The 14639-nt window shown below is 34.9% G+C and overlaps 1 protein-coding gene across 1 annotated transcript in view; it reads left to right on the top strand.

The window, feature by feature from the left end:
* Positions 1-14639, top strand: part of NPEPPS (aminopeptidase puromycin sensitive) — a 108930-nt gene that overhangs the window by 1129 nt on the left and 93162 nt on the right. Inside the window, exon 2 of the mRNA XM_043904351.1 lies at positions 7229-7313. Coding sequence (XP_043760286.1) covers positions 7229-7313 — 85 coding nt within the window. The remainder of the gene's footprint in view (positions 1-7228; positions 7314-14639) is intronic.

Genomic DNA, 14639 nt, shown 5'->3' with positions numbered 1-14639 from the left:
TGGATTTATTGCTACAGAGATGGTTGCTTAGCAGTACGCTCCTCTGAAAGAAGCCATTAGTTTTAGTATACCACTGATGAAAATATTCCATTACTCTTCATTGCAGTTTTTGGTGAATCATGCTCCCCCGCCCCTCCCCCCGCAGATTATCTAAAGTATTGTGTGATTTTGGAGATCGTTAGTATTGATGCCCTACAAAGGTCAGGAACAATAGACATTTGTGATACCGTGTTATGTGATGTATTATGTGAAGTTCGTAATGAAAAAATGGGAACTGTTTACCAATACCTTTAAATATCTTCTTGTAACGATATCTTTAAATATCTTTAAATATCTTTTACTTAAAGATATTTAAAAAGGATGATGGTAAATATATTTTGTTTCATTTCTTTTCCTACTGCAGTTAGTGGGGAAAATCAGTAGGCCTCAATCGTAAAGAACAGGGTGTATGTAGCAATGAAATAAAAGAAATGTAGACTAGCATAGTGTTGTAATGAACTGAAAGTTGGCAGTTGTGTTTGAAAGCCGAGTACTCAGGTTGAAAATGTGTCTAAAAGTGTAGAATTAAAAAGTATACTGTCAGATTTGGGGTGCTCATAGGAAAGCATGAGGGCTCTGTGGTCTGGCTGCATCTAAAGACGAAACTTACCCCTGTGAAAGTCAGGTGATTTTAAAATTTTCCTTTGAGAATATGAATCAGAATGAGTGCAGCTTGGGTCTAAATTAGGATTTGAAAGGGTTATTTGGGAGACTGTTTGACCCAAGTGACTATAGAATGTTTGATATATGTTGGCTGGGGGCAGATGGGAGGGAGTGTAAACAGTGTGTCTTGTGACTTGGCAGACCTGCGGGAAGAAGGACCTAGCAATGAATGAGTTTGCATTATGTCAAAAGGCTAACATTAAAAAAAAATCATTTGTTTTTTTACTCCATAGTTGTTTTACCCCATAATGGATTCATAATTTTGAGAAGTGTACCCTAATAGGTTCATAATTTTGAGAGGTATACCCCATAATGGGTTCATAATTTTGAGAGGTATAGGGAAAAATTTCAGAAAAAAGATTGTTAATAAAGGTTTTATTTAAGTGTTAGGGTAGAACAGCAAGCAGTGACATGCTTATCCTTACCCGTTTTCTACTTGGCCCATTTTCTACTTGGCTTTTTGAAAGAAATGAGAAATACGTGGAAGGCTGGTTCGGGACATTGAGGTAGCACATGGTATAATGTATTAGGTATTAGCAGGGACTTGTTAATCTGATACAAGGAAAAAAACAGTAAAGGAAGATTGGACTTTTTAATTGTACACATTGCTGCTTTTGAAAATGTAAAGAGGACGTAACATTAGTAATAAGTTAACAGTTGTTAGCATATATTGATGTTTTTGAAATATAAATTGGAGCAGTAAGTTTAACCTGTGGGATTAGGTGGTATCTGATTGTGGACAAAAATTATATCTCTGGAAGCCAAATTGATAACTGATATTGTGTCAGTTCCCTAACAGTTTGGAATTACATTGCACAAAGTGTGCAAGTTGCTTGGTTGCTTTAGTTGCAAAATTTTATCATAAGCCCAGAGTATTTGTACAGGTTACATGTTAGAAATTTAGTGGATTTTTAACCAGGCCTGGGTTTGGACTCCTGGAGAAGATGAATTAGTCAATGTGCACTGATTTTAAAAGTAGTTGTCTTTTACATAAGTGTGTGTGGTGTAATTCAGCAGGTTTTGAGAATGTGTTATCGTGGGCCTAGAAAAATGGGACATTCCCTTTCCCTTCCTTTTACATTAGGATATGTGAGAGAAATAGACTTTCATAGCTATTTCAAACTCTGACTCTCTTGCTTTGTAGGTAATTCATTTAAAAATAGATTACAAGTTTATGTGAGTGGTGACAGTTCCTGGTTATGAGTGTGTAGTGCTCTATACAGTAATTGTGTTATGGAAATAGTTTACCTGTGCCAGAGAAATAGGAGTCAGGATGTGCTAAACAATCCCTGGCCTCTGCCAACAAAATATTCATGATGGAGATGACTAAATTGGCACTTTGAGGAGAGTTACAGATACAGTAGATTGTTTGGCAGACTGAAACTTGGCACCTAAATGGATGTTTTGTCCACCCAGTGTTACAGAAGTTTCTGCCCAAATTTTGCAGATTTCTATGCAGTCATTTTGGTAGGTTTTTTTTTTTACTTTTAAAAAAGATAAAAGTAATTAATTTTGTCCAGCTTTATGGTAGATCACTAAATGGTCTTAAAGTAAATTTGAAAGATTGGTCATAAGGAATTGAACTTGTTCAGATTTCTGTTATGTTTCTTGAAATGTATCATTGAGGAAACCCCCAAGTGTAAGAAAGTTTTGTATGGTAAGTTTTATCCAGTATCATCTGGCAGTGAATTCTTTGGTAAGCTTTCCAGATAAATGAAGTTTACTCTTTGAGACACTCAGACTTTAAAAAATATTTACTGATTTGATGGAAATATTTATCCCTTTAAACTCTGTGATTCCTCATATTCTAGGTTTCTGAATACTGGAAAGCATTCTCAATATGTCACTGATACTTAATAACCCTAGATTACCCAGAACTGTGTATTATAATTTATTAGTTTGTTATCTGTTCTTTAAAGTTTTTTTATTTTTCTTATTCTCAGGTTATTACTTGCTGCTTACTGTGTGTTGTTGCTCCCTATTGTGCAATTTCTTCCCTCTTCTGTTTTACTAAACTTGACCTGAATAGGTCTAAGTAACCAAATAAACAAACTTGTTTGAGCTTAAAAATTTTTCCTAAGTGTGTTTGATGGATTCTCTACTGAGTGAAGGGTATGAGCTTTATTGTATGGACGTTGTATCATATCTTCTAGTTTCCATAAAGGCTTTATTTATTTTTTTTAACTTCCTGGTTCTTGATAATTGATATTGTACAATGCAGCCTACATAAATGTGGTCTTGAATAGTAAATTATCAGTGAGACGTCTCTGAACTTTGCTACATAAATGAGCCTGTTCTTACTGTAAAGTAAATCTTACTGTAATCTGTACGTGAGTCAGTGTCAAAGGACTGAGTCCTCTGATAGCTGTTTTGTTGTTAATTGAGATTAGTTCTCTAGATCTTGGAGATTCCATTTTGATCACCATACAAGTATGTAGTACTCAGTTTATTTGGCCATTTGCAATCATTGTAAAATTTTATTTTAAATTAGGAAATATTTTAAATACAGAGAAGTAACCCACCACTTCGATTTAGCAGATGTTAGTGCTTTGTCCCATTTGCTTTAGACTTTAGATGTTTTTTGGAAAATAAAATGTCACAGATGCCACTAAAGTCCATTTCCATCTCTTCCCACCCTCACCCTGAACGGTAAATTCTCTTTTTTGGTAGGTGTTATTCCTATGCATAATTTTAAAATTTTATGGTATACAAACAATAAATAGTAATGTTCTGTATGTTTACTTGTTATGTTTGACTTTCTGCAGCTTGCTCTTTTTAATGGTGCTTTTGTTAGAAAACTTGGCTCAATATGTGTTTACTAATTATTTGCTCCTTATTGTCTTTAGAAATTATAGCACTGTTCCACAAAGGCAATGATTATTACAAAATTTTAATGATGAAATTGCTTGTTAGGCAAAGTGACTCAGGTTTCATACTGACTGGTTTTTGGAATTGTCACACTGGAGATTTCCTTTTAGTAAAATCTCAGGGTTTTAGCAATCAGGAAAAAACCCTTTTGAGTCTTCATAGTACACGTAAGATGTGTTCCTGAGTGACTGTGGTAAAGACTCATTCAGGAAAAAAACTGTCTCAGATTGCTCCCTTTCTAGCTCTTAGGAAACTTCCATTGCAAAATTGTTACCGATGGTCAAGTTATCTCTTCAGTAGAAACGTTACTTAGTGTGGTTTGGTTTAGTTGAAATACAGTCTGTATGGGACTCCAAGAAGACTTAACTAGACCTAGTTTGAATTAAAGAAAGAATACACTAATAACCCATTTAGTCATAGCACCAGATGGAAAGGTTGAAAGTAAGTTTGTTATCAATACAATTTATACGCCCACCTTTAGCATTCTGCTTCTATTTTAAGCTTGGAAAGTGAAGATCTTAATGCTGAAATTCTTTTGAATTATTACTGGTATTTTTTTTTAATTGAAGTATAGTTGACTTATATTATTACCTGTATTTTTGATAGTGGAACATATGAGCAGTATTCAGTAACATGACCATGTTAACCTGTGAGAAATCACTGAATCATCAGGTTAGAACTCTTTTTTTTTTTTAGGTTAGAACTCTTGTTGGTTAAAAAAAAAAAGAACTCTTGTTGGTAAAGCATCAGAAAGATCAGTGTGATAGTTGAGTGCATGCTTAAGTCCACCTGGATGTTTTAAATTACATTCCTTGGATGGTACATAAGAGTATGCTGATACCCAATATAATATATAATATGTGCTTTATAATACAGCACATAATTCTTAAGTTTGCTATCATTTTGATTAGGTGCTTTCTAAACCATTAGGTGAATGCTGTTAGATGATATTCAGATTAATATCTTTATGACTAGAGCACATTTAGTCTTGTTCTCTGTGCATGTGTCTTAATGATAACATCTATTAAATGATTACTGTGTGTGAGGCACTAAGTGGTAAAAGAAACACTTCTATGGATTATCCTGTTGTTTAAAGTGCATTTCTGATATGAGACAGAATATACTGTCTGATTGAAATTTGAGTATTTCCTTGCAGAAGTGGCAGTACGCTGGAAAAAAGAATTAGTTGCTGTTCAACAAGCAGCTTAATTCGCTAGTATAAACTGGTGGTGGTGGGGGTCGTTCAGTTGCTCAGTCATGTCTGACTCTTTGCAACCCCATGAACTGCTGCACACCAGGCTTCCCTGTCCTTTCTATAAACCGGTGGGTTTTCCCTAAACCCAGGAGGAATTGGATTGTACTTGTAACTGGATGTTGTGTCCTGTGCCTTTCCAAAGTACAAACACTCTTCCTCAAAATGGTACGATAGTAGTGAGATAAATGTCATTTGGCATATGTAGTGTAGTATGGAAATGGCAACCCACTCCAGTACTCTTGCCTGGAAAATCCCTTGGACAGAGGAACCTGGTAGGCTACAGTCCATGGGGTCGCAAAGAGTCGGACACGATTGAGCAACTTCACAGAGTGTAGTACAGGTATCTTGACATGGTAGATTAACTGCTTGGCTACCATTAAATTCATTGTAGATGTTGATGGATGAAAATAAAAGTTGCCTAGGTAAAGCTTAAGACATGTAACTAAACCACTGTTGTTATTCTGTATGCCAGCTTCAAACCCTGGAAAGTTTTATTCATTTTACCCTTTGGAGCATATGCTAGTAAATGCTTTATTCCTATGTTTCTGAAAAATTTTTTAAAAGTCAGTTTTTGAACAGGCAAAGTTGTTTTTTTCTTTTTGTTTAAATGTAGTGCTATAAACAGTCAGTTGGGACTAAAAGTGTTAGTGTTGTTTAGATGTGTTCTGGCAAAATAAACAGTGTGAAGAAAGGAATATTACCACTTACAAAATTAAAAAACTGTTCACTAAATGGTGTTTTTGTTTAGAAACAGGAAGATTTATGAGAAGATTTTTTTTTTTGTAAGCCAAAATAGTTTCTCTTTAGGTGTTAGAGATTTTGACAGTCTAAGTTTAATAACATACTGTCTATAATTTAGGCCAGGTAATTTTAATTTAATATTACTCATATGTATGTATTGGTTGCTAATAAAATAATTACTCTTAGGTAGGTTTTTCATACAGATTTTATATTACTATGTTTCTTTACCTAGTGTTATGGTCTGTTCAGTGACCTCAAGGCACTGTTGACTACAGTTGGTTTTGTTTGATCTACACAGTGTTTTTGAAAAATCTGAATTAATTGTCATTAATTAAAAATTGGGAGATTGCACATGAAATCTGTACTTGTGGCTTTTTAGAATGGAAAGATCTGAAAAAAAAAAAAAAATTGAAAGATCTGGCAACATTGTTTGGTCCCCCCCCCTCCCCCGCCATGTATAGCAATAATTGGTTGGCTTCAAGAAATGTATACTTCCTCCTTCTTTTGCATATAGCTTTCCTTTATGCATAGCCTTCACCTGTTTCATTGGCCTCTGTGGGCATTTGTGATTTAGGACATCTGTATTTTTGTTATTTTAGATTTAGACTGTTCAAATGTCTGAAAATGAATTTGAGGTTTTGTTTAATGCAACAATTATATAAAAACAAGGTTACAAACAAATTGGAAAATGAGCAGGGGTTATGAATAAGAGGAAAAACTTAAGGGCCAAAAAAGAAAGAAAATGAGAGAGGGAGGAAGGGAGGTGGGGGGGTGGTTGTAGAAGTTGGGGAGAGAGAGAGAGAGAGAAGAAACAAAAGAGGTAACTAATGTTACTAGTGATCAGAAAAATTCTCATTTAAACAACAATGGAATACAGTGCAAAGGTTATACATACTTTGATATCATTTGTATAAGATTAAAAACATTGTTTGCTGTTCTTTATATAGGTAACAAAAGTACTAAACATATATGAGAAAGATATACATTAGCTTAGGATAGTGGCTATCTCTAAGGAATGAGGAAGAGAGGAAGGGGCATTCTTTATATCTGTATTTTACTTTTTTGGATCTGAGTCAAATAAGACAAAGCCATAAAAGTTTATTTAATCTTGGTGGTGAGTCATTAGTGTCTGTTACATTCAAGATGTTTCTTTAGGAAAAGAAAAAATTTAAAGAGTGTTTTATGAAGTTTTGACATAGTTTACAATACCAGATTTCTTCTTCTATTCTTACAAAAAGAGCGTATACTCATGATGGGTATGACGTGCAGGTTGAGATACATAATTATTTGCAACATATAAGAAAGGGTTTCTGATTAAAATTTGTTTGAAATTAAAAAATTTAAGTTGTTTTAAATCAAGGTTTAAGTGAGGGAAAAAGGCTTTTATTTAGCTCATTGGTCAGATACTTGAATTCTGTGAAATACCTAAGTATTTATTATTGCTTTGAATATTACCACAAAAATGTGAATTGCTTTGGATATTTAGAACTAGTCATTTATTTCTACCATTGTTGCATAAATACTTAGCTTAGGTTTTAGTCATGTCTGGATTTTTTAAAAAATTGCCTATGACATATATTAGACCAAGATGAAGATGTACATATTAATAATCTAGGCTATTTCTGACACTGCTGACTTTTTTTTTTTTTTTAACCATCTTAGGTGAGGCAGGCAACCAATCAGATTGTGATGAATTGTGCTGATATTGACATTATTACAGCTTCATATGTACCAGAAGGAGATGAAGGTAAGCGCTGTTTTCCCTTTTAGTTTGCTGTCTCCATGTTTGTGTATAATATGTGCTTTTGTGTGTGCTTTGGTGTGTGTGTGTGTTTAATACATACACTTCAGATTAAGATATCAATGTTTGTTACATTCAGAATAGGAAAATTCTTTAGATGGTTATAGGAGATATTTGAATAATATGAAATAAAGAAAATGTCATAATTTTACTTCTACTTCAAACATTAAGTTATTTTGTGACCCTAGGCAGATCACATGTTCATGAGTGTAAAATAAATATTATGCCATTCACATAGATCTGAAGAGTTATTTTGAAAAATTAAATACTTTGAACGTGAAAAGTTTCTCAAGCAGACTAGTTTATACATGAGTTTCTTAAAGTTTTTTTTTTTATTCTCTTAAACAATAGATTAAAATTGAGATAGTGTTACTCATAATTGGGAGAAAATATTTGCTTTATGAGATCTAATATGAAGGTTAGAAACTAAATGATGGAGTTAGTTATAGAGGAAGAAAATGTTGAAAAGAAACAGCATAGAATGTGTGGGAACTCAGCATCTTTAACAAAGAAATATTTAAGATCTTGTAATTACAATAAGAATTAAACTGAATAATCCATTTCTGCCTGAATTCTTATTCCCACATAAACTGCTTTTGAAAAAGTTACCAAGTTTGGCATGAACTCACAAGTATATCAATTTTAGATCTGAATTGCTTTTTACTTTTGACTTGACATTCCCTGTTAAAATGGCTTATTGATTAGTCTTTGCTATTCAGATTTTTCCTCTTAGAAAATCTTCTCTTTTGATATACATTGTTAGAAATTTGACCTTTTGATTTACATTCTGTATTGCTATTTCCCTTCTTCACAGTATACTGAAAATAAGCATGCAAGTAACATTTTAAGGCCTGGCTATATGTGTCTCCTCAATTTTTCTTAAATTGTGTTGTCCATAGAAAGATAAGATATGTAGCAGTTGAGTGTATTATTGCCAAGAAGTACTTAAGTTCAGTTGATTGTAAATGAGGTCAACTGCTGCCATTTTAAGTTAGAGGAACAGATCCTTCAAATGGACTTTGATTGAGTGCCAATTTAAAAAAAAAATCTTTGGTAAATGAAAGAGATTATTTAATTTCTGTAACTGAGGAAAAATGGAAGCACCTTAGGTAAGCATATCAAAGCAAGCTTTCTTTGTTGTAGGTAGAGAGCGTTTAAATGCAATATAGGGTTTCAAAATGTTGTTAAGTTTGGCTAGGTAGAACTAGCTACATAAATGTGTATCCTCCAGTTGGCATAGTTTCAGCTCAGGTTTGTTTTTATCCTCCTCTACTAAAGTGGCAGGAAGGAATTCAGAGAATTTAAATGTTTGAATATGTGTAACTGAATGTGCCAAGTGCATAAAGATCTGAATCTTAAGGAAGCAGTGTTAGTATTCTTAATGAAAATTCATAGGCAATAGGATTTGGAGAGAGATTCATGTAAAACATTAAATGTTTTTAGATACATAAAATATTTTCTTCAGAACTAGCTAAGGTTCATTTCTCAACTCACCCTATAGCAGTAGGAAAAACCTGGAGTTATGTGTAAACCCACTTAATTTTAGAGTGTAACAGAATAGGAAGTTACATTAATTTGCTATTTTAAGAAGACAGAAACATGTAATTAGCCTCCAACTAATAAAAATAAATGGAAAAAAAATAAAAATAAAAATGTTAAAAAAAATAGGTTTAAAAAAATTAAAATTAAAGAGAAAAAAAAGGGAAATGCCACAGAACTGCAAAAGCCCAACGTAGAGGCAGGGGTTTATAACAATAAAAAATGTGACTGAGGTGGGAAATAAAAATCTCAAAAGCTTAATTAGATTTCATAGTGCCAATAAAATTGAAAAAAAAAAAAGAAGACAGAAACAGATAGATTTGGCCTTCCAGATATATACATAGCTTAATTTTGCCCTTAGATATGGAAGCATTTCTTGATTTTTATCTTATTGGGAGAGTATAGCACTGTTTCTTTAGAAACTAGTAGTTGTGAACTTGACTGTCAGCTTCTTCCAGGGCTGTAAGCTGGTGGCAGGGTAATAAATGAGTCAATAGGAGAGACAGGATTTTTTAACCCGGCTAATTTCATTCAGTACCTATTAATATTTATGATTGCCCTCTGGAAGACTGCTTTACGGATCTGTAACCAAAATCTTGGTGCTTTAAGGTAAAGTCAGAAAATTATTTGAAGGCATGAAATTGTTGCTTCTGTATGTAAATTTTTAATTGATGAAAAAGGCCATCTTGTGATATGTGCAGTAATCCAGATATATCTATTGGCATTTCTTTTTACACTAAGGCACTGCCTTTTAAACAGAAATCATTTATTTTAAAACCTATTTGAAATCTTACTTTGTAATTTTTAAAATGAGAAATCAGTAAGAAAAACGGCTGAAAACTGTTTTTTTACTGTTCTGCACTTCAAGGGTTGGTGAAATCATTAGCACTTAAGCCAGTGCAAGGAATGCACCTCCCTACACAGTGCAGGGATTAGTATTGTCATCAGCTTCTGCAAGAGAAATACGAAACTTTTGAGTGCCTGAACTCAGGTCCTGACAGGTAAATAGTCTTTTAATTTATCATTAATAGTTGATGGCTTGGGCATAACCACATAGAGAATGATCACTTGAAAGTTTTGTACCAACTTTTCCCTTAGTATACTCTGTCAGGTATGTGTTTGTAGAATTAGTTATGTAAGAAAAAGCTTTTCCGTTGGTTACATAATATATCATGTGAAGTTCTGTTATATAGTTTCCGATCCACCAGCATCACTTTGGTTTAGCCATATAAAGCATGTAAATTTTAACACATTTATTCTTGAAGTAGGATTGTGTATTTCAGTACGACACATATGTGCATGTGTATTTCATGCAAGGATAAAACAAACAGAAATATTGCCAAATATTAATTTTGAGTAAAACTATTCAAAAACAAAAAGGTTCCTCACACTTGATCGTAAGCTTTTATCCAACCATTAGTAATCTTTATTATTCCACATAATTATGTGTGGATTAGTAAAAACATTAATACACCACTTTCTCTTTGTGATAGAGTTGTTTATGGCATTGTTCTGAAAATACATATGTGACTAATTAAGTGCCAGCTCTCAAACTGGGAAGAGTGAAAGAAGGGAATATATCCCTTTCCAGTACAAATGTACTAAAATATGATACCACGATTCATATGAAAAATTTTAAAGAAATCTGAATATAACTTTCATTATACTAATAACAGTATGGGGTAGGGTCTAAAACCAGTTCATTCAACAAACTTGAATGAATTGGGCTAAATGTAGAAAAATAAGAAATTGGCTGAACCGAAGAGTCTATATCGCACATAAATATATTAACATTTTAAGCAACTTTTCTGGCCAAACAGAACATTTTTGTGGGCCAGAATGCTGTTGATTTTGCAACCTCTGAAGAGGGATTTCAGGGAACTGTGGTGTGTTATGCATATTCTTTATCACTTGGACATGAAGATAAGACTTGAGCATAGATGTATCATTAAAAAGAGGAAAATCCCTTGTGAGATTCTTCTTGGTTCTTAATTGAAACTGATATAAATTATGTATAATATGCCATTACTATTAAATATGTTAAGCAAATAGTTTTAGTTTGTGATATGAGTTCCAGTGGTATGTACTTTTAAAAAATTCAAAATATAGCATAACATCTTCTTTTAGGTAGCTTTTAGAGTTTTTGAACACTAAAATGGCATTATTTTTGAGAACTTGTTTTTATTTTGTCTTTTGTTTATTTGGGGACTTCCCTTATAGCTCAGTTGGGAAAGAATCTGCCTGCAATGCAGGAGACCTGGGTTCAGTTCCTGGGTTGGGATGATCCCCTGGAGAAGGAAATGGCAACCTACTCCAGTATTCTTGCCTGGAGAATCCCATGGGCAGAGGAGACTGTTCATGGGGTCGCAAGAGTCGGACCTGACTTAGCGACTAAACCACCACCACTTGTTTATTTACTATTGTTTTTTCTTGACTGCACCACTTTACTTACGAGATCTTATTTTCCGAACGAGGATTGAACCTGGGCTCGTGGCAGTGAACGTGCCAAACCCTAGCCACTGGATAGCCAGGGAGCTCCCAAATTTTTGAAATTTTGAATATAAAGTCTATTATGTGCTGTTACTCTTCTGAAGAATAGATAAATTAATGCATATAAGCTTGCCATAGTGTCCAGGCTACATTAAGGAACGAAATATTTTCTCAGTTCTCTGGTAACTATCAGGGCAGCTTGTTTTCAGAATTAAATGTTGATTTTATTTTTTAAATTAAAAAGCTTTAGTTTTTAGAGTTTTAAATTTAGTGCAAAATTGATGAGGAAGTACAAAGATTTTTCTTGTGCCCACACGTACAGCCTCTCCCACTATTAACATCCCAAACCAGAGTGGTACATTTGTTACAGTAAATGAGCCTACATTGATGTCATTCTCACCTAAAGTCCATAGTTTAGAGTTCACTCTTGCTGTTACACATTCCATGGATTTTGACAAATATGTGGTGACATGTATCTGCCACTGCCATTATAGTATTGTACAGAATCTTTTTACTACTCTAAAAATCTTCCGGTGCTCTGCCTATTTACTCATCTTTCTCCCTGGCAACCACTGATGTTTTTGCCATAGTTTTGTCTTTGCCAGTGTGTCATTAATTGGAGTCATACAGTATGTTGCCTTTTCAGATTGGCTTTTTTCATGTAATAATATGCATTTTCCCATGTCTTTTCATTGTTTGGTAGCTCCTTTCTTTTTATCTCTGAGTACTGTTCCCTTGTCTGTACCTAAAAGTTTATTTAGCCATTCACCTGCTGAAGGTCTTCTTGGTTGCTTCCAAGTTTTGACAGTTATGAATAAAGGTTCTGTAGAGGACATAAGGTTTGAACTCTTTTCACTAGATACCAGGGAGCATGATTGCTGGGTCGTATGATAAGAGGGTGTTTGGTTTTGTTAGGAATTGCCAAAATGTCCTCCAAAGGACCCTTATCATTTTAGATTCCAACCAGCAATGAATGAGAGTTCCTGTCGCTCCTCATGCTCCCCAGCATTTGTTGTTGTGTTTTGGATTTTAGCTATTCTGTAGGTGTGTAGTGGTGTGGCATTATTTTAATTTGCAGGACCATAATGATTTCTTGCCATCAAAATATCTTCTTTGGTGGGTATGTTCAGGTCTTTTGCACAACATTAGTTGCATTCATGCGTGCTCAGTCTTGTCCGACTCTTTGCAACCCCATGGACTATAGCCTGCCAGGCTCCTCTGTCCATGGAATTTTCCAGGCAAGAACACTGGATAGGGTTGCCATTTCCTTTTCCAGGACATCTTCCCAACTCAGGGATCAAATCCTGTGTCTCTTCCATCTCCTGCATTGGCAGGAGGATTCTTTACTACTGAGCCACCTGGAAAGCCTGGCACAATATTAGTTGGAAGAAGAACAATAGAACAATATGAGCTGGATTGTTCTTTTTCTTACTGTTGAGTTTTAAGGATTCTTTGTACATTCATTTGGCTGCGTAGGGACTTATTTGTGGTACACAGGTTCTTTGTTGCAGCATGCAGGCTTCTCTAGTTGGTTTGTGGTGCACAGGCTCTAGAGTGCAGGCTCCGTAGCTGCAGTACACAGGCTTAGTTGCCCTGCAGCATGTGGGATCTTGGTTCCTGGACTCAGGATCAGACCCGTGTCCCCTACATTGGAAGGGAGCTTCTTAACCCCTGGACCACCAGGAAAGTCCTTGAAGCTTTTAATTTTATTGAAGCCCAGGCTATTTACTTCTTTCATGGATTGTGTCTTTGGTGGTGTTGTATGTGAACAGTCTTCACCATACCCAAGGTCAGTTGCATTTTCTTGTATGTTATCTTTCAAGAATTTTATAGCTTTGTATTTTACACTTTGGTCGTTGTTCAGTCCCTCAGTCATATCCAACTCTTTGCGACCCCATGGACTGCAGCACGCCAGGCTTCTCTGTCCTTCACTGTCTCTTGGAGCTTGCTCAAACTCATGTCCATTGAGTCAGTGATGCCATCCAACCGTCTCGTCATCTGTCATCCCTTTCTCTTCCTGCCTTCAGTCTTTGCCAGCATTAGGGTCTTTTCTAATGAGTCAGCTTTTCTCATCAGGTGGCCAAAGTATTGGAACTTCAGCTTCAGCATCAGTGCTTCTAATGAATATTCAGGACTGATTTCCTCTAGGATTACACCACAGTTCAAAAGCATCGATTCTTCAGTCATCAGCCTCCTTTATGGTCCCACACTCACATCCATACATAACTACTGGAAAAACCATAGATTTGACTAGACGGACCTTTGTCGCCAAAGTAATGTCTCTGCTTTTTAATACACTGTCTAGGTTTGTCATAGCTTTTCTTCCAAGGAGCAAGCGTCTTTTAATTTTATGGCTGTGGTCACCATCTGCAGTGATTTTGAAGTGCAAGAAAATAAAGTCTGTCACTTTTTCCATTGTTGCCCCATCTATTTGCCATGAAGTGATGGGACCAGATGCCATGATCTTAGTTTTTTGAGTGTTGAGTTTTAAGCCAGCTTTTTCACTCTCCTCTTTCACCTGCAAGAAGCTCTTTAGTTCCTCTTTGCTTTCTGCCATAAGGGTAGAGTCATCTGCATATCCAAGGTTATTGGTATTTCTTCCAGCAATCTTGATTCCAGCTTGTGCTTCATCCAGCCCAGCATTTCGCTTGATGTACTCTGCATATAAGTTAAATAAGCAGGGTGACAATATACAGCCTTGACATACTTCTTTCTCAATTTGGAACTAGTCCATTGTTCCATGTCTGGTTCTAGCTATTGATTCTTGACTTGCATACAGATTTCTCAGGAGGCAGGTAAGGTGGTATGGTATTCCCATCTCTTTAAGAGTTTTCTCAGGACTATAATCTATTTTGAGTTAATTTTTATATAACGAGTAAGGTCTCCCTGGATTATTATTATTATTTTTGCATTTGGGTGTTCAGTTTCCAGCACCATATATTGAAAAGATACATCCATTGTATTACTTTTGCTCCTTTGTCAAGATCAGTTTACTGTATTTATGTGGGTCTATTTCTAGCCTGTCTGTTCTCTTTCATTTATCTATTTTTCTCTTATTTCTCCAATGCCCCATCATCTTTATTATTGTTAAGTCTTGAATGAAGTTGGGTAGTGTCAGTCCTCTGACTTTGTTCTTCTTCGGTATTGAGTTGGACATTCTGGATTGTTTTCTTCTCCATATAAACTCTAGAGTCAATTTTAAAACATCCACAAAATAACTTTCTAGGATTTTGATTGGAATTG

The sequence above is a fragment of the Cervus elaphus genome, chromosome 5 (genome assembly GCF_910594005.1).
Source record: "Cervus elaphus chromosome 5, mCerEla1.1, whole genome shotgun sequence".
Lineage (NCBI taxonomy): Eukaryota > Metazoa > Chordata > Mammalia > Artiodactyla > Cervidae > Cervus > Cervus elaphus.
Note: the sequence above shows the minus strand (reverse complement) of the source record. Positions and strands in the feature narration are given on the sequence as shown.